Consider the following 20,719-nt stretch of genomic DNA (forward strand, 5'->3'; position numbering starts at 1 on the left):
GGCTGGAGGTTGGGCTTATCCAGAGACCAATATACGTATAATGAGTTAGAAACTACCTTAAATATATACTCTCTTCAAGACCGTCGAAATAAATCCGACCTTCTAGTCCTATTTCGATTTCTCAACTCACTCTTTGATGCGTCTAAACTACTGAGCTCAATAAAATTAAATATCCCAACTAGAAACCTCAGACAAACCTTACTCTTTCATACCGATAACCATAGAACTAACTATGGTTTCCATTCCCCTATGCCCAGAATTCTTAGGTCTGAAAAATAATAGTTTTAACATGCTGTTTTTAAATTAAATAAAAAAACAGATAACATAATTTTGTTTGAAAAATTATAAAAATATTTTTGGTTAAATCATTGGAAATAAGTAAAAAAAAAATTGTCAATTTCCACTAATCACCGCTTTTATAATTTTTCTGTATGTATATGTACACTATAGAGAAGTAAATCCATTTTATTTTTATGTAATTCCTATTTTAATATACATTTTTCATTTCCTCACTTAAGTGTTTTCCTCAGTTTTACACATTTTTTCTTGCTCCCTTGAAAAACGTAAAAAGGGGGTTTTACTGTAATTATTAAAAAAAAAAAAAACAAAAAAGATTGGCTCATATCACTTGGTAACTTATCCTTTTCAGCGTCGATATATATATTGTATGAATACAAGTCAATTATAATACTGTCGAACCAATGCCAAAGTCTTGAATCTGATCGCAACGCATTCGACATTATTTTAGAGAAGGTAGTCTAGGCAATTACAGGGCTTATGACCTTCCGAGTCGTGTGACATCAGTCACACATGCAGATTCGAGGCTTCCGGGATTGGCTCGACGATACAAAATTGAAATCCAACCGGAATTTGACGCCAGTCTGACCGTAGATGAGATATTTTTGCAGGTATTGGTGCGAGTCCAAACAAAACAGCCGGAAGAACAGAGTCATACGCGCGTGGGCGCGGCGCGCCTACCGCTGTTTTGGTTGGAGGGAAGGTCTCACGTCCGCGCGCCCTCGTACTGGCGCACCCGCTCCGGTATCGCGGCGGGCTCCACGGGGACAAGATTGGACAGCTCCTCTAGGCTGTGCACGTACGTGAGCTTGCGGGAGAACTTAGAACTGAAAGAAAGAGGAGATTTGTCAGATCGTCATCATTTTATTCTTTTTCCCCATCTAATTTGGTCTGTCACATGTCAACCATATAATGTTAATGAAAAATAGGCCTTAGGAAATCATGTTCGAAATACTATTTTTCAAATAGACAATCTTTAAATAATATCTGTAATCTTCAAGCTTACTTAAAATGGAAAAACAGCAAGTGGGTTTCTAGAATTTAAATACAGCATACATATTTGTATAAAGAAATAAGCTGATGTAACTGGGAACAGGCTGGGCGCCGATATTTATATTTATTTTTGGAGGAATGGTACAGTAATATATATATATATAAAAGGCAATGTTCGTATGTTTGTCTTCGATAGACTGAATAACTATCGGACCAATTTACGTGCGGTTTTCAGTGAAACGTAGATCTTTGCCATGAGCATATTTATAGCTTTTATAATCTTCAATTTATTAAATAGAAAAAAAAATAGGAACGTAAATGTTTTTTTCATCGTTCAACAGGGCTGCATTCGCCGAGAACGCGTATACAAAAAAATTGAAAACATGTTATTTTTTTGTGTCTAAAAAAAAATGTTTTTGAATGCTTAGAAACAACATTAGTTTTTTATGGATCCCAATCAGATTATTTCCATAAATTCCTAATAATTTCTTCCAATTTATTTATTTTTACTGGATTTTTGGTGACACTAAAATAATATTAACTGACATTCAATAAATTTTTGAAAATCGCATTCCTAAGAAGGTACACCCCTGTTGGTGAAAAGAGCAGAGTTTGACATTTGCCAAGAAGAATTCTATATTTTAAAATAAATTATTTAAAGTTTTGGCATTCAACCATAAACAAGCACCGAGGTACCTACTAAAATTAAATATTTGAAAATTAATTATCTTAAGTTCTGAAATTCAATTTTAAACAAGTACCTAGATACCTACTTACCAATGAAAAGTTACAGCATCTTTTTTACGTTTATCCAAACGGTTTTTACTAAAGATCTTTTAGTAAAGTTTTGATAGTATTCTTCAGTTTTCCCTGAAGATGGCTCCTGCAATGGTAGCCGAAACGTCGGCGGCCTACGTGGTGTAGTGGTCAAGACGCTAGACTCACGCACGGAAGGTTCCGGGTTCGATTCCCGGTGAGAACACAAAAAAATAAAATGTGATTTTTCTCAAGCCTGGGTGCTCTGTGATGTAATTCACCACTGTAATTAGGCCTCCTGGCCTGTTGTGGTGCAAAAAAAAAAAAAAAAATGTAAAAATGTAAAAATCAAATCCAACATACACGGTATCACCCAAAAAAGATACATAATATTGATAACAGTGACCGTGAAAACCTTCGCACCTATTTATACTATTTTTATGTTTGTGCGAAGTCATCATTAATTGCTGTTATTAAAATAATTTGATAATAAATAGGCATGGATATTATCTGTGTTTATATTCTATTTTGGCTTTGAATTATTACTTTCACTGTTAGTAGATCGCCGCAAAAATTTCAAAAGCAGGTCGTCCATAGCCATGGTATACATTTATATAAAAACTGAAAATGAATAAACAAACTCACCTTATAAAGGGCCTGGTCATCCACATTATAGACTTGAGCCAGAAGGTTGGATGGACGAGGTAAAGGTGCTTCAGACTTTTACGTAATCTGAAACATTTTGTTTATTTATTATGCCGTGTAAAAAATTGCAATTTCCACTGAAAACTGGCAGCTCTAGATTTTAAAGTTAGTGTCTAATCTCTATCATTATTTATTTATTTATTATATTTATACAGCCTAAGCCAATTACAACAGTTACATGAAGAAACATAAATGCAAGAAACTGAACAAAAAGAACATAAAACTATTTAAACTAAACTAGACGAAATTATTTCCACTATTTTTGTGTTTTTTGGTTGTAATTTTACAAACAGTTAATTGATTTGATTTAATTTAATAGCATAATTATACATTTTTACAATTTAAAAAAAAATTTCACTTGTTATATTTTTACTAAAACTAAAATCCCACCAAGCCACTTTTTGTAGCTTGTTGGTGAAGATTATATTTATACTGACTTAATAATATTATTTACATTTATAAAAACAATGAATAACATATAAAAATTAACAGCCGGAAAGATCAGAATAAACATGTTTATACAAATAATAATATATAAATTTATTTTTTAAATACAAGAAAATATATGAAAAAATAAAATATTTACACCTAAGCTACCTTTCATATATAAACTCTTGATCGAGCCACTCTCTTATTTTGCTCTTGTTACAATGTGAGTTAAATTTAAGTTCTTTTGGTAATAAATTAAAAATTCTAGGTACTAAATATTTGAGAGTTCTATTTCCATATTTATTACATACTTTTGGTACTACCAAGCCTTCATTAGACGTGAAGCGTGTATTATGGTTATGTTTGAGAGGAAACTTGAATTGTATTTTAATAACATTAATTGCCGCCATTTTTGTGTTTTTGACAGCTCAAGAATCTGAAGTTAGTCATCAATCATTGTACCAACTTGCCGGTTATAAAAAATTGCAATCCCCACTAAAAATATATAATAAATCGTGTTTTTACTTCGAGAGACACATTTGAAACTGTTTTACAACTTCAAACCCCTCTCCCGAACAATTTACTAAATGTGACATCCAGCATTTATTTCAGTTTTAAGGTACAGAATGCGCCAGATTTTTCAACACAATTTTGGATAAAGATGAAATATAAACTGGCTGAGCACCTCCGGTCTATGAGCTGATAGCACTTCTTGAGCCAGTGGAAGGTGGGCATACTGCGCTTGGAGGCGCTCCCGTGCAAGTATATGAGGATGTAGTCATCGGTGACCAGTTGTTCCATGGTGGTTAACACATAACTGTAAAAATATTTTTTTTCAAATTAATCCACTTCCACCAAATTTAAAATTTTTGTTTTTGAAAAGAAATACAAGCATTTATAATCACATACATTTTTGTGACATTTTCCTTTATTTCTACATAAAATTATGCCTTCGGTAATACTTATAAAAAATATATTTATTGAAACATTTTATAAAGTTTATATTTGAAGCACTAACTTTGTGGTTTTTCATTATAATTAAAAAACCTGTAGCAATTGCACAGAAATCTTTAATCCGAGTCATCTTAAAAAAAACATTTCGCTATCCAAGTGACTTGCTCTTCAAAGAATTCAGAGTACTGAATATTATTCAACAGTATATATTGAGAACGGTAGTGGTTACACACATAAAGAGAGACATTTACCCGAGCGTCAACCACAACCATAATACAAGATACTCTAATAGGGATCTGATACTAAGTGAAGGGGTCAACACTGTTCTGGCATCGAGACAACACTATAACGTAGGCAAAAAGGTCCATAACCTTTTGCCAGAATCGTGGAAAGACGGGAGTGTTGTCAAGTTACGGAAGGTGTTGACCTCGCTCTTTCGTGACATCGGTCGTAGGGAGTCAGAAAAGTTGATGCATGCCACGGGTTGGAGATTCTTACTGGATGTCAAAAATAAAATATAAAAAATAAGGAATAATTTTAAAAATATATATTTATAGATGACAACCATGAAACCATGAAGTTTCGCATAAATAAATTGTCTATGTTTTTATGAAAGTATGTATGTGTATGCGCATGGATGTATGTACGTGTGTGTGTATATATATATATATATGTGTGTATATATGTGTATGTCTGTATGTATATGAATCAAAATGTCTATCCGAATAAGTTTATATTTTGTTTGTCTGTGCTCTATATTAATTTGTTAACTATTATAATATATAAAAATGTAATTGCCTAGCTTGGAACGGGGTATGTACCCTTGTTAGCTGGGCAAAGTGAATATGGAATTGTATTTTGATAAAGAGTGTGAATAAATAAATAAAATAAAATAAAATAAAACAACTTTGTTTTTAACCACGAACTTTTATTTTCCACTGACTGGTTTCAAAGCAAACAAGCTTCTTCGTCAAGGTTTACGTATGTAATGAATTGATTCCTTTTTCATTTTTATCATGTTCACTAAATACTACACGTGGACCCGTGTAAGGAAAAAACGACTTGATTTATTGGGTCCACGTGTAGTATAAATACTACACGTGGACCCAATAAATCTAGTTGTTTTTCAAATCACTAAAGTGAATATGATAAAAGGGAAAAAGGAAAAAGGCAAAGTCACAAAATTCAATTTTATTTAAAGCAATTAAAAAGTATTACGAAATGGAAAAAAATATTTATGAAGAAAAAAACATATCAAAATTTAAAATAATGGTCAAGACATATGTGATAGACAATTTATAAATTAAATATATTTGCAATGTTATTATTAAAACACACATAACAATATGTATGATATGTGTGCCCTACTTTAAGATTTAAATAAAAAAAATAAAAAAATAAAAATAAAAAAAGGAATCAATTCATTAGTTACGTAAACCTTGATGAAAGCTTGTTTGCTTTGAAACCGGTCGGTGGAAAATAAAAATTGGTGGTTAAAAACAAAGTTGTTTTATTTATTTTATTTTATTGAAACATTTTAGTTGAAACCTTTTTTTATAAAATTGTATTCTCTTTTTTTTTGAAAAGACGATAATTCTGGTTGTAATAATAATATTCAATTTATAACAATGTCTTATTAACGTTTTTACGACCTTCATACCTGCCCTTATCGGTACCGATAAGGGCAGGTAGTCTAAATTTGAAATGGCGTAATCTGCCGGTCTAAAAGAAATTATATTTTAGTTACATAAAACTTTTAAGTATATTTTTTAGCAGAAATACCTTTAAAAACTATTGTTTATAACTAATTTAGGTTTTTTTGTTTTTAGACTTAATGTGGAATTTTTAATTGTTTTCAAATTTCAAATTATTTTGTTTATGTAATAGCTGTAAAAATCTCAAATAAAATAAAATAAATTATTGCGCGATTAAGAAAAACGTTACTTTTAAAATGGCAAAATCGTATGATTTCCTCACTTTGTGTGCGTTTTACCAGACTACAGCCTTAAGGATACGTTTTTTTTTCTTTTTCTGTTTCTTTGTGCCATCTGAACATATGCTAGGTTCGGCTCTGCTCATCGGGTGGTTTAAATGTTACATAGTTGTAAAATAAGCCAGTCGATGACAGCTCATAAACATCCATATTTATTTCAAAAAAGTTCTCCGTCTTTATCGTAACATCAATCGATCTAATACTAATCTGAATAGAAAAAAGTGAAATAATGTGTAGTACTCACAGAAATAAATTATCCATTACATAGTTATAGTCGACGCGGGAACTGTCGGGCAGGAAGCAGGCACTGAAAACGACAATCGCGTCGCGTCGTCCGGACAGCGCGTACCCACCGTGAGACAGGACGCGCTTGTAAGGTTCTATCACCTGGAATATAAAAACAATGAAATAAAAAAAATTCTAAAATTGTCATACTACAATGCCAACAAAATATATCTAAATAAAGCTGATCTGTTCCCTAGTTTGCCCGCACCGAGTATTCCTCTGTTTTCTGGTCTCTATATTATGACGTTCACATCAAGAATATTGAATCAGTTCAACATTGATTTTTGAGAAATATAGGCTGGAGATTGGGCTTATCCGGAGACCAATATACGTATAATGAGTTAGAAACTACCTTAAATATATCTTCTCTTCAAGACCGTCGAAATAAATCCGACCTTCTAGTCCTATTTAAAATGTTCAACTCACTCTTTGATGCGCCTGAACTACTGAGCTCGATAAAATTAAATATCCCAACTAGAAACCTCAGACAAAACTTACCCTTTCATACCGATAACCATAGAACTAACTATGGTTTTCATTCCCCGATGCCCATAATTTTCAGGTCTGCCAACAAACATACCAGTCTTGATTTCTTTGATAATAATTTGTCTTCTTTCAAACGATCACTGAATCAAATTCAATTATAAACACCTCTCTCCCGCTTCCACTCCCACCGAGTCTACTATTTACCATTGTGTCTTTCTACTTTCCTTTATAATCATTTTCTATGTATAAATATGTCCTTAAAAATGCCCATTGGGCATATATATAAATAAATATGCTTAAATCTATTTTAACGGATATTTAAAAACACGATCCAAATATAAGGCTTCGAGCTAACCCATGCTAATCCAACTTCATCCCACACTATTCTAATGGCGAATAGATCTACGAAAAGCCGAAAGATCTATCCCAAAGTTGACAAATTGACTAATCTACACATTCTGCACATTGGGGCATAAAAACACAAGTTGTTCTTAGAAGATTTGATAAATAGCAGATTTTGACTTCTGGTGGCACGGTTGGGAACATGAAAAGAAATTGATTGCAACAGAGATGGGACTCAATGGAAATCAGCATACTTTTATAAAAGCTTAAGAAATATCTTGAATGCTCAACTTATGAGACAAATTTACTTTGCTTTTTGCCAAAGCAAACTATCCTATCGCAATTTAGCTCGGGGAGGTTGCTCTCGTTCAATCCTCAAACCAGTGAAAATAGCACAAAAATGGATCATGAAGATCATTCTCAAAAAACCCTCGAGGTATCCAACGGAAGATCTATTCGCTGATATTGGATGTAGGACAATTGTTTGTGAGGTGCCTACTACTCAAATTTTACGATAAATTAAGTGAGGTCAAAAGAACCCAACAAAATAAAAACACTCGTTCAGCAACACAAATTAACTGTATTGTCCCATTTGTATCAACCGCCTTTGGTAAAAAGCAATATAATGTAATTGCTCCAAAAATATTCAATGATTTATTGCCAAATATAAAAGACTCAAAATGTAAAATAAATTTTAAAATAAAAATAACTGCGCATATAAATAGTGTAGTGAGAGATTTTTTTGAAAATTATATATAGATCAATAAACGTAGTACTTTATATAATTGGTACACATATTATTTATGTTTAAGTAACATGTATTCTTGGCACATATATATACTTTATGTTTGTATAATAACGATTTTCAATTTCTTACATTTGATTAGCTAGGCATTATGCTTTAAAAGATAAAAATCTCCATCTTAGAATAGGCTGAGCCATGTTAGATGAAGACTATCCTAAACAGAGAACACTCCGTTTTCATTATCTATTGACTAGTTTTATATAGATTTCCTGTTACTAAATATGTATGCTTATTTTATACAATAAATTTATAAAATAAATTATAGCATTCAGTATTTTGAAAATACAAACAAGGTACATCTCCGTTCTACGTTTCTCCAATGGAGACAGATTGAGAGATTGGTCTTAATTCCAACCTTGAGGATGAACAAGATGTTGTAGCATTGTTTGACACTTTTGCATTACCTTCATATCGATGGACCTCTTCTCTCCGGCCGGGAGGGTGACCTTCAGCCAGCGCCTGGCCTCGGAGCGTTCCTCCGTCAGGGAGTACTCGGGGATCCGCTCGGGGCTGCCGGACTCCCCGCACTCGTCGTCCCCGTCGGGCGACCTCTCCCTGCTCTGGTACGTCACGCTGCAACATTTAATTATGTTTTGAACACTATAACATCCCTCACTTCACACCTCCAAAAAAACAAAATACTATATGAAATTTTTGACTTATGATCTCCTTATGTACAATATTTTGAGTTTGTCCAAATTTTTGTAGACAAGGACTGGATTTAACTCCCTGGGGAGCTGTTTATATCAACATATTACAACAGATATGAAGAACATTTAAAAGAAGGTAATATAGAAGTCCAGGCATCTCACCCGAATCTCACCCGCATAAATAAAGGTTTCAGCTCTTTAACTTCACAAACATCAACAGATGAAAGAATTGAAGGAATATAGATGTTCAAATATAGGCAGAATGGTGAATGTTACACAGTGTGTAAAGTGGCCACTTAAACCAGCCATTGACAGGTCATAAGCCCTGTAGATGCCTGGACTTCTATATTACCTTCTCTTAAATGTTCTTCATCTCTGTTGTAATATGTTGATATAAACAGCTCCCCAGGGAGTTAAATCCAGTCCTTGTCTACAAAAATTTGGACAAACTTTCATCTGTTGATGTTTGTGAAGTTAAAGAGCTGAAACCTTTATTTATGCGGGTGAGATTCGTCTAGTTGAATTATTTCACCTACATACTAGGCAACGCCTGAAAATGTTATTTTTTCAATTTCTATACTTCTTCATGGACCAGGTAATTTATCAACAATATTTTGAGTTTGTCCAAATTTTTGTAGACAAGGACTGGATTCAACTCCCTGGGGAGCTGTTTATATTAACATATTACAACAGCTTTGTAAATTACCTTCTCTCAAATGTATTTCATCTCTTGTGTTCAAAACATGTTTTCGTAATATCAGCATATGTTAATTTGGTTTTTCTTATCTTTTCTTTTCATAGTCATGTCATACCATATTTATATGCTATAAACTTATTAATAATTAAAAAAGGAATGGCCCACGCTCAGACGCTGAAGTCTTTGAGGGCATTTTTTCCAATTTATGTTATAGCTTAATTTTAAGATGTATTTTTCTAAAGTGTATTTTTGTAATGAGGAACTTCAGCCCTACGGGAAATTGGATACAAAAAATGTTTTCTTACGCGGGGTAAAAATTAGAGCATTAAATTGTACCCCAAAGTTTCTTGAAAATGTACAGAAAAAATAATAAAAAATATTTTGATAAAACCGCACTACTTTAAATGACGTCACTGGTTCATGTGAATCAACCTATGATCTGAGGACTATGGAAGATTTCCGGTCTGCTTGTCGCTTTTGGACCAATAGGAAGAACTGAATGAGAATAAGCGGAAATGAACCTCTGACGTTACACGCGGAGTTATTTCAGAAATACAAAACTTTGAAAAATCGTAGCGCCGATAATACGATATATAAAAATTTAAAAAAAAATTTTTTGATTTAGTTTAACAGTCTATTAACAAATAAAAAAATTTTAAAAAACTACTGAACTTCCTCATTATATTTCTATGAAAATTTACATGTATGGAAAAATAAACAAACAAAAAAAAAATAAAAAAATAAATAAACATATCTACTAACAAAAGGAAGTGTCTCTCAATTCTTAAAAAAGTGGCAATTATTTGTGAAATTTTTGAGATAGAAAGCTTGTCAATAAAATATGATAAATTTGAATGATTTTAAAGGCTGTTTAAAATGCATTATTACATTGTTCCTGGGCGAAGGACTGATCACCTTACATTCATGTAAGAGATGATCGAAATACGCCGCATTTGAACCCAGTGCCTTATGCACCACTGGGTGCGGGAAGGGGAATGAGGATGATGTCAATAAAACTCGGTATGATAAAGTACACTCACCACACGTTTTCCACCTTCACCGGTTGAACGTCATCTTCTTCCGACCTGATGCTGTAGCCGCACAGGCTGTCCACGCTGCTCCCGCTCCCGGACCAGGATCTTCGCTGTCCAGCCAGCCACGGGCTGTTTAAGGCCGTCACGGAATCTGTGTCTTCGCTCTGAAATCATTAAATCCTTTTATTTATTTATTGACGCAATATGGGCATTATTGGGAGTGATTAACTAAAAACTATTAACTTAAAACCTACTAAATACTGTCCAGCAAAGCTTGTATCAAAACAGCAAAATACTGAGTTTTGAGAATAGGTGTCTCAGAAGAATCTTGGTTTGACTTTGTGAAGAATGAAGTAATAAGAGAACGGACGCAGCCAACTCCGGTGACAACTCGTCAAACGGAGGCGATACGATTGGCTGGGCCATATACTGTGGATTCATTTATTTATTTATTAACGTACATTGTCCATGTATACAATTTATAGGGTTTAAATATTACAATAAAAGAATAGTTTAAAACATTATAAAAAAAGAAAAGAAGTATTGACAAACATAAGGGACATCGAGACAAAATCTGGACTATTTATTTAGTGCTCGTTTAAATCGTAAACTTAAACCAAAAAAGTCCAGATCTTGTCTTGAGTTAATTTCTCAAGATTTGAGTTAATTCCTCTAGATCTGCAACATCTCTTATATTCCTTTTAACTGTTTTTTTATTTTTATTTTGTAATAATTTTAACTTACCATAAGCGGCTTGATCCTTCTTCTCGGGGGCCCGTTGGGTGGGGGGCCTTGACTGCGGGGCTTCATGGAGACTCTGCCCCCGAAAGGGTCCGCCTCAGCGCAGTACAGAGAGCGCTCGTTCTCATCGTGCGACTCCGTCGAGCTGTCTGATGTTAGATCCTGGAACGTGAACACGCATAATGGAATTGTCGAATTTTACGTGGATGGTTTTGCCTGATACGTATCTAGCATTTCAGTTTAGAATTTGCCAAGATGAGTATTGAATATATTATTATTTGTTATAGGCAGGCAGCCTGTTTTGATACACCTATATCTCAAATATTGCTTTTTGTCTGCGTTCTTATTTCAAAAAACCATCCAAGCAGTTTTGGAACTGGTTGAGCAAAATGTATTGATTAAGTAAGCAAAAAAGTAAAATATGGAAACACTTAACTTCATTTTATTAATTAGTTGGCGTTTATTTAAGTTAGGAACATTAATCTTAATTCGGGAACTTAAATAAGAAAATATTAAGGAAGATATTTGGTGCTGTCAACCAAAACGGAGTGTGAAGGAGACGGTTTAATCATGAATTAAAGCCACTGTATGGCGAACCCAACATTGCACAATTCATCAAAATACGAAGATTACAATGGTCGGGCCATGTGCACAGAATGAATGATAATCGTACCCCGAAAAATATTATTTACATCACTCCGGAAGGCAGACGAAGCAGAGGCAGGCCAAAATTAAGATGGCTGGATATGTGAAAAGTGACATTAGAGCAATTGGCCTGGCGAACTGGAGAAGAACCGCAGGGAGCAGGGAGGAATGGAGACAGATTCTGGAGGAGGGCAGGGCCCACAACGGGCTGTGGTGCTACTGATGACGATGATGAAATGTTAATCTTACGCCAATGCCAGGAGTTTCCACAAAATAAAATGCACACATGTTGGGCATCTCCTTAAGAGGCAGAATAAAGGAAACAAAGTAATTAGAAAATAAGACGCCATACAAAGATGACCGATATCGCAGAATGAGTGGGAAATGAGACTCAAATCAGTGTTTGATTTTATATAAAGTGAATAAACCTCATTATTGTTAAAACAGTATGGAAAACGTACATCTGATGCCGCAAAACTGGACAGTGGCTCTATCGGAAGATCGTAGTTTAGGGTTGTTCTTAATTCCGATGGAGATTTGGGAACCTCAGAAACCTGTAATGAAAAATTACACTTTATCTTTTCCAAAACAAATCTAGTCCATTTTTAAATCCATCGAGAATACACATTGAGATCAGCTCTTGTGACAGCTTATTCCAATTATAAACAATCCTATTGCTCAGGAAATGCTTCCGTGGATTTAGATTTGATCTCGTTTTCTCCAGCCTCAGACTGTGCTTGAACATGGTATCCAAATGAAGAGTTTTTACCTGCAACTTGAACTGATTGCGTTCGCTCCGAAAGACAAGATTTGAGCCATGTTTTAGTGAGCCCAGAAATTCCAAAAGTTACTTCTAATCGTTCAATAAGAAAATTATGGTCGATTGTATCAAACGCATGTCAAGGAGAGCAAGTATCGCTAGTTTTCCAGATTCATTTGGTAGAGCTATATCTTAATAGTTTATAATAATATCATCCAATGAGTTTTGTCCATATGGGTGACTCTAAGCCTCCACCACAACTCGATTTCCATTTTTCCAGCACAAGTTATTTACGACTTTTAGGAAATGGTCTGAAAATTGAAATATTTGAGCAAATAAAACAAACTTATTAACGAACGAACGAGAGTATTTCTCTTTTAAAAAAAAACAGTATAATTACGTTATATAAACTTGACGAAAGTATACATACTTTTAAAAAGAGAATGGTCACTTAACAGATATTACTGGGGAAACAATGATATACAAGAATGTGCAAAACATGTGAGTGACACGTGCTAAGCATGCAAAAGAAGTGTTTCAAAAATACTTGTTTTTTTTTTTTTTTCATTGATAAACCCTTACGGGTTACACACGTTTAACAAAATATTTTTACTTTTGAACTCTACATTCTACTGTTAATAATAATATTTTTTACATCTTTTGTAAAGGTTGTCTGAGTATTTTGTTTGGTTTTGTCTAGTAGTTTATTGTATAATTTCAGTCCATGGTTTATTAGTCTTGATTGCCCTTTTCTCGTTTGAGAAGGTTGCATATGATATTTTTCTGATTTTTATTTATTTATTAAAGGACATTGTCCGTGTATACAATTTGTAGGGTTTATATATTACAATAAAAGAATAGTTTAAAATATTTTTTTTAAAAAAGAAGCATTGACAAACATAAGGGACATCGAGACAAGATCTGGACTATTTATTTAGTGCTCGTTTAAATCGTTGTAAATTTAAACCAAAAAAGTCCAGATCGTATTGTGTCCATGTTTACTACAGTTTTTTTCAAGTTTTAATTCTTCGTTTACAATGAGGAATTCCAGCCCAACCCGGAATTAAATTTTAAAAATGTTTTCGTGTAGGTACACGTGAATATTAAAAAATTTTGGAGTAGGATAAAATATCTCAAAAACGCACGCAAAAATAAATAAAAAATGTTAAAAATAGTATTCATTTTAAAATCGTAAATAATGATGTCACTCCTTATATCTACGTGTGGTATTTCCGGTTTCCGCTTTAAAGCCCCCGCACCTTGTAAGGAACGTTTTGACCATAGAAAATAAAAGAGTATAATTTGTATAATTTGACATTTCAACCAGAGATTATGTCAACTTTCTAGGTTTTTCTAAATCGAAACGTTCGTAAAAATAACCAAAACATAGAAATGAGCAAATTACGATCAACTAAATGAAGTAATCAAAGCAATATTCCATAGATTCTTGTCAGGTCAGTGAAAGTAAGAACGCCAACCGTTTCATGACGTCACTACTGAAAGGTGACACACTGATTACAGTAATTTGGCGCGGTATTTGATAAATGTAACTTTAAAAAATCATATCTTTGTAAATAACGCACAAAAAAATTTTATATATATATTTGTGCTTAGTTAAATAGTACGCTAATAGAATAAATAAATTAGAAAACAGTGGAATTCCTCATTACATCAGTGGCTAATTTATTAATAAATTTTAAGGATTCTAGTTTAAAGAGTTCAGTTACATTTAATTGCTTCGTTTGTTTAAAAAGTTCTTTAGTTGCTGTTAGATAGGGGAGGTCATATGCTAACTTTAATATTTTATTTTGCTGTCTTTGTAGTCTGTTTATGTCATTTTGATTTCCTGTTCCCCATGGTAGTTGCATATAACATATTTTAGTTTTTACATAGGCTTCGTACATTATAATTTTTTCCATTTTTGGAACAAAGTTTTTGATTTTAAAAAAAGACTCGATAATGTCGCCACTTTGCTAATTAAATTGTTGATATGAATTTTCCATGTCAATTGTCTGTCTATTGTTAGTCCTAAGTATTTAACATGTTCAATTTCAGTTAGTCATTCATTATTTTATTTTCTATATTCATGCAATGAAAACAAAAAAGAGGAATATATAATTAATATTTGAAGCAATAACTTTGTTATTATTCATTATAAAAAAATAAACATAAAACAGCTTTGTTTTTAAACACATTTTTTTTTCTACCGAACAATTTCAAAGATACAAAAGCTACTTTATCAAGGTTTACTTAACTAATGAATATATAAATAAATGCAAACCATCTTATTGAAAATAATCATAATTTCAACAAAGACACAGGATTAAAAGTTCTTCATGTACTGTAAGGCTGAGATATGCATTATCAACAGAATCAAGAAAGGGGTGGTGTGTTGGTTCGGACATGCAGAGTGAATGGACAACGAAAGAACGGCTAAAAGGGTCTACGATGCGAATGTTGATGGATGCAGAAAACGAGGAAGGCCGAGAAAGACATGCCACAATCAAGTCCATCAAATACTTGAAGATGGACATGTCAACAGTAGGAATAATCGACGGCCCTGCATGAGAAGATGTATGAATGTAGAGGAAGCGAGGTCTGTATGCCAAGATAGTGATCTGGCGTTCTATCCTCTATGCCTACCCCTACGGTGAAACAGCGTGGTGGTTTGTTTGTTTGTTTCATGTTGAAAATAAAATATTGAAGTTAGACAAGTTGGAAACTTTAGAAATTAAAAAAGCGATTCATAATAAGAAAAAAATAATTAATAGCCAAATAAACTATATTCAATTTAGTCCACTCCTGAAAAGTATTAAGCGTATCTATTTTGTATTTATTCAATAATATTTAGTAATCAGTGTTAAAAATAAAATAGGATAAGTTTCATTAGTAAAGTGTACCTTGATAAAGAAGCTTATGGAGCTTTGAAACCGGTCGGTAGAAAAAAAAAATAAGCGGTTAAAAACAAAGTTGTTTATATTTATTTTGTCAAAAAAGAGGAAGCGATTTGCTGATGAATGTTGATAAATCGAATGTGATGGTTTCTGAAAGAAATGAAAGTATGACTCAATGTGAGATCACCGTGAATGGGTATCCTGAAGCAGGTAGAGGAATTTGTGTATATCTGAGAAGTATGTTTCCTAGGGATGGAATACAGAGAAAGATATTGAAAGGAGGATGAATGCCGAGAACAGGGTGAACGGTGCACTAAAATCAACCTTGGCAATTAAAAATTTGTGAATATAAATATCATTCATATTTTTTACTCACAAATCTTAACATACCTTAATTAATAGACAAATCGTCGTGATCGTAGAACAACGACGGATGTGCAAAAAATGCGACATTGACTTTCTTTAACAAATTACGACAGGGATGGAGAATTTTAAAATCCGATCGTTCTTATTGGTAAACCCTATATTAAAAAAGCACATTTGACAAGTAAATTTACTCGGTTCCATCTTCCTCGTAATAACGTTCGACTGTATAAAACACCAAAAATAAGACATTTTATACTTTTTTCATGAACAACATCAAATGAATTATTTTTTTATTCGATCAATTTGTCCCATCTCTAACATTTTTGCAAAATTATGTAACCTTGTAAGAACGTCGTTAATAATTAGGTTTATTTGAGTTTTTTTTTTGTTTTAAAGCTGATTTTATTTATTTATGTTGATTTATATGTCAAGCATTGTATTAAAAAAATAAATTAACATGCCTGATACAAACGATTTTTCGTGTGTCAATATAAATCACTCCTTAGACGTCACTACAAAGTTATGTCGTCACTATTGCTGACAACTGTCAATCTACAGTAGGGCCAATTTGATAGGTCACATTTGACACTTCATCAAAATTTAACAACATAACCATAGCAAAAATAAAAATATATTTTATTTTTTAGAATTTAGAACTGCACAATTGCTTAACTTTTTTCAATTACGATTACATATTTGTTGTAATAATGACAAAAGAAGGTAATTTTACGATTTACTTTCACTAATAAACCATTCTAAACATAATAAACTTTTTCTGTTCTAAATGTCGTTACAATGTTGCATCAGTAAACCCTTTTTTTTTCAACACTAGGGATGTTACCCAGAAAAATCGAATGTTGATAATTTTGTTAAATTATGTACTTATCTTATTTTGTTCCTTAAATTTACGATAGAAAATAATAATGGGACAGGGATTCGACTTGTGATTTTAAAAATAAAATTATAGTACCTATAAGTACTTTTTTATAGTAACTGAATTCAATTCACATATATTATGTTTGAAGTCCGAATCGATTCATTCACTTTAATTAATGTTTTTAAGCAGGTTACCTCACTATGAAGCTAAAACAGACAAATGTCAAATGTGACCTATTAAATTGGCCCTACTATAATCAAGCTATATTTTAAGGACTATAGTAATTTCTAATTATGGCTATATGGAACTGAGCCGTCGATATTTTGAACATTATTCCCGATTTGTGAAAAACCCCTATTATGATATTAAAAAAATTAATAATAAATGATAAAAAATACTAATAGTCTAAAATAAAATCACCTCACAAACATAATCATGCAGAGAAACGTTGCTAAAATCAAGATACGGTGCATTATCCAAATGTTGAACCTTTGGATCCTTAGGGACGCACGGTGAGGAATTCGCATCGGGAACTATTATTCTACCGAGAACTTTGTGAGGAAGATCTTCGGAATTCATTTTCGATACACTTTTATTACGAATCTTTGGCGCTTTGATATCGGCCTTGACTTTTTTCTTTTCAGCTATGTCCGGCACGGCTGACCGAGGAACTTCATACTTGATCGAGCGACAGTCGTACATATTCTGTTTTCGCGAGTCTAAAATGTCCGGTTGGACAGACATGGACATTTTAGCTGCGCTTTTCCCTACGGACAACTTGCCATCGCACGTAGTGTGGCGGTGCTCGTCCGAACTCACGCTGCCTTCGACGCTTTTGTTCCCATCCGAACACGTTAAATTATCCGTAAAGTATAAATTGTTTTTCGATGTGTTTCGCTGCGGGCCATCTTGGTGCGAGAATCCTTCCGAATAAAAGCTGCACGCGTCCCCGTTCATGAGACTCCTGTTGAAGCTCTCGTCTTCCGTGCTCGAGAGGCTGAGCATTCCGGAATAATCAGAGTTGTGGAAATTTACCGGTTCGACGCGGGAACGTGGGAAGTCTTCCTTAATTCGCCGCGACGGGAGAATCAAGTCGGGGTAGTTACCGATGGACTGCGGGCTTTCGGGGCTGGACAGGCCCATGAGCGGATGATCGTCTGTCAAGGTGAGGGTCGAAGACATTCGCGGGTTGCCAAGTCGCAAAGGCACGTTGACGTTTTCGCTGTTTGCTTTTTGGTAATCGGAATCGGCGTCTTTTCCGTTTGCGTTGTCGAAGCTACGCGCGCGTTCCGGCGATTTTGAAAGGTCTTCGCTGCCTTTGAGCGAAAGAATGCTCGATGTGTCTTCGTACAGCGGGCTGACAGTGTCGGCAGTGGCGTAATCGTTATCATACGTGTCAGAGTTTCTGTATGAATCGTCGTTGAACTCGGGCGGATGCGCTAAGCGCAGCACGCCGGGGTTGTTGTCCGAGTTGTCGAGCAGCGTCGGCGGCCGGGGGTAAGGCTTGTCGTCGAGGTCGGAGGGAGTGTTGGGGGTGTGCTGGCTCGAGGGGAAAGACTCCGAGGCCGTGTCCATCTTCTCGTCAGACACGGAGGGGCTGATCTGGTCCTCCTCGAGGAGCGCGGCTGGTGGACAGTCACTGAAACAATAAATTTTATTGAATTTTTAATCAGTTTATTTCTTGATGTTGATACGCAATAAAAATTGTATTGGGTGTTTTATATATTTTTTTTTTTCTTAATTTTCTGCTCCACAAGATATTGTGTTGGCTTTTACGTTATATAAAATAATTAAAACATTGCATAATATTGCCCTATAGTCATTAAAATATAGCTTGATTAAAATGACAGCTGCCAAACTAATGTCAACAGTGATGAGAAATTACTGATCACTGATCATGTACCGATCAAATCGATTGTATCAGTTATTTCATGCAATCATGAAATTCTGTTTCCGAAAATTGATATAAAAACGCAAAAACAAGCCTATTATAGTGTTTAAGACAATTATTCACCAAAAAATAGGACATTTATACTTTTTTCATGAACAACATCAAATGAATTATTTTTTTATTCCATCAATTTACATTGATCAATTTGTCCCAACTCTAACGTTTTTGCAAAATGATGTAACCTTGTAAGAACGTCGTTTAATAATTAGGATTATATTAGTTTTTTTTTTTGTTTTCCTTCTGATTTTATATATGTTGATTTATATGTCAAGCATTGAATTAAAAAATAAATTACCACGCCAGATACGAATGATTTTTCATGTGCCAATATAAATCACTCCTTATACGTTACCACAAAGTTATGTCGTCACTTTTTCTGACAACTGTCATTCTAATCATGCTATATTTTAAGGACTATAGTGCGAAGTCAACTCAAACATAAGTGGTCACAGTATACAAGGTTCATGTTTAAGACATCTATTTTAATAATAGTTCTCCATCTCCGTTGTGATTAGTTTAGGACAGGTCATAAGCCCTGTAAATGACTAATTGGACTTCCCTATTAGTTAAATATTTCGAAACATAGATTTCGTATTTTAAAAACTGCTGTTAAAAAAATATTTAGTTTCAAGTAAACAGTGAGTTTATTGTGCAATTATCGCTTAATTGCTAATTACAAAGGAATGTTAACTCATCAAACCGTGACTTCAATGACACAATATATTTGATGTTTAGATATTGCATTTTTTTAAATTACCTACGCAATGTCACATTCTCATTGACGAACGCTGTTTCAGTGCGCAGTCATCAAATAAACCAAAATTATAATTAAAATATTACTACAATACATTTTTAATTAGTTGATAAACCTTTGTTATGATTCAGCGCAGCGTGCTTGTAAACAATAATAAAACAATTCGGCGGTGTTATCCTTGATCGCAGTTCTGCATAGCAGATACTAAATTATAAATCACATTTAAATAATTAATTTTAAGGACGAGTTGAGTTACAGAATTTGTAGCAAAACGTACCTCATTTGTGACTGGAGCACTACAATTTTATTACAACTATACGAGTATTCACCAGATAGGACTTAATAATTTTATTAAAAATACTTGGGCAAAAAACAGAACCACCATCTTTAAACAACAATAAAATTATTGCCTCATGTGAAAATTCTCTTGTCATTTTGACAACACGGTGTTACCAGAGGGTGTTGCAATGTGTATTTACATGCAAATGTGAGATCGATTAAAAATACCTACTCACAAATATTTTCGGGGTTTTTTGTAACACTTTTTTATTCTGTTTTCCAGCGTTGCAATATTTACATTATTTTGAAGATAAAAAATATAATTATTACTAGTGGGAAACAGTCAGCTATAACCTTAATGAATCTTTCCTCTTAGCCTTATTGAATTAGGTATATTAATTTAAATATGTCAAATATTTGCGCAAAAATTCTACTCTACCCTAACTTGATTCCCATGTTCTAATAGTGAGAAAATGGCCCCTTAAAATGACATTTTTGGGCTAGATAACCAGTATGGTGAAGTTGATATATTTCGTCTGTCTTTACATAATTATTGGTTAAGTATTCAAAAGGCTACAAGCTAATCTGTATAAAGCTTCTCAATATGGTTCTTTATTTACTATTTTTTTTTTCTCATGTATTTCTATAATAATGTACATACTTATGTGTATGTATATCCATATATGTGTATGTATATATGCATGCATGTATGTATATGTGTGTGTGTATGTATGGATATGCATGTATATATATGTGTGTATGTTTTTGTATGTAAATTTATTAAACATTTCCATATTTTTACTTATTAGTGTATCTTTTAGTTTTTCTTATGTTATTTTTAATTTGAACTAAATGTGCATACATATGTTTCACTGCTGCACTTGAATGTATTTCTAATAAATGTAAAAGCCCATAGGGCGTGTAAATCAATAAATAAATAATATAAGAACATAAAAACGCACATATTTATTTTAAAAAAAAAAAAACCCTTTGAGTTTTAAACTTTTCCATATGAATATTTATTTT

The 20,719-nt window shown here is 33.3% G+C and overlaps 1 protein-coding gene across 1 annotated transcript; it reads right to left on the minus strand.

The window, feature by feature from the left end:
• Positions 1-899: 899 nt before the first annotated feature.
• On the minus strand, positions 900-19,825 carry LOC148281683 (uncharacterized). Its single transcript, XM_088226301.1, has 10 exons — positions 19,692-19,825; positions 17,130-18,348; positions 12,274-12,366; positions 11,171-11,329; positions 10,433-10,590; positions 8,450-8,618; positions 6,372-6,514; positions 3,866-3,997; positions 2,692-2,778; positions 900-1,124 (listed from the first exon to the last, which is right to left on the minus strand). The coding sequence occupies exons 1-10, from the start codon at positions 19,694-19,696 to the stop codon at positions 1,004-1,006; spliced, it is 2,286 nt and encodes a 761-aa protein (XP_088082427.1). The 5' UTR covers positions 19,697-19,825; the 3' UTR covers positions 900-1,003.
• Between the last annotated feature and the right edge of the window lie 894 nt (positions 19,826-20,719).

Source organism: Micrasema longulum, unplaced genomic scaffold, assembly GCF_059751315.1.
Source record: "Micrasema longulum isolate JH-2025_06_02 unplaced genomic scaffold, ASM5975131v1 h1tg000420l, whole genome shotgun sequence".
In the NCBI taxonomy this organism is placed as follows: Eukaryota; Metazoa; Arthropoda; class Insecta; order Trichoptera; family Brachycentridae; genus Micrasema; species Micrasema longulum.

What these genes read in the sequence shown, in the direction of transcription:
- LOC148281683 (XM_088226301.1), bottom strand. An exon ending in GTGAAGGTGGAAAACGTGTG is followed by an intron (nt 8,619 to 10,432) that starts GTGAGTGTACTT and finishes TAAATGTTGCAG; the next exon opens with CGTGACGTACCAGAGCAGGG. An exon ending in GTAATGGATAATTTATTTCT is followed by an intron (nt 3,998 to 6,371) that starts GTGAGTACTACA and finishes ATATTTTTACAG; the next exon opens with TTATGTGTTAACCACCATGG.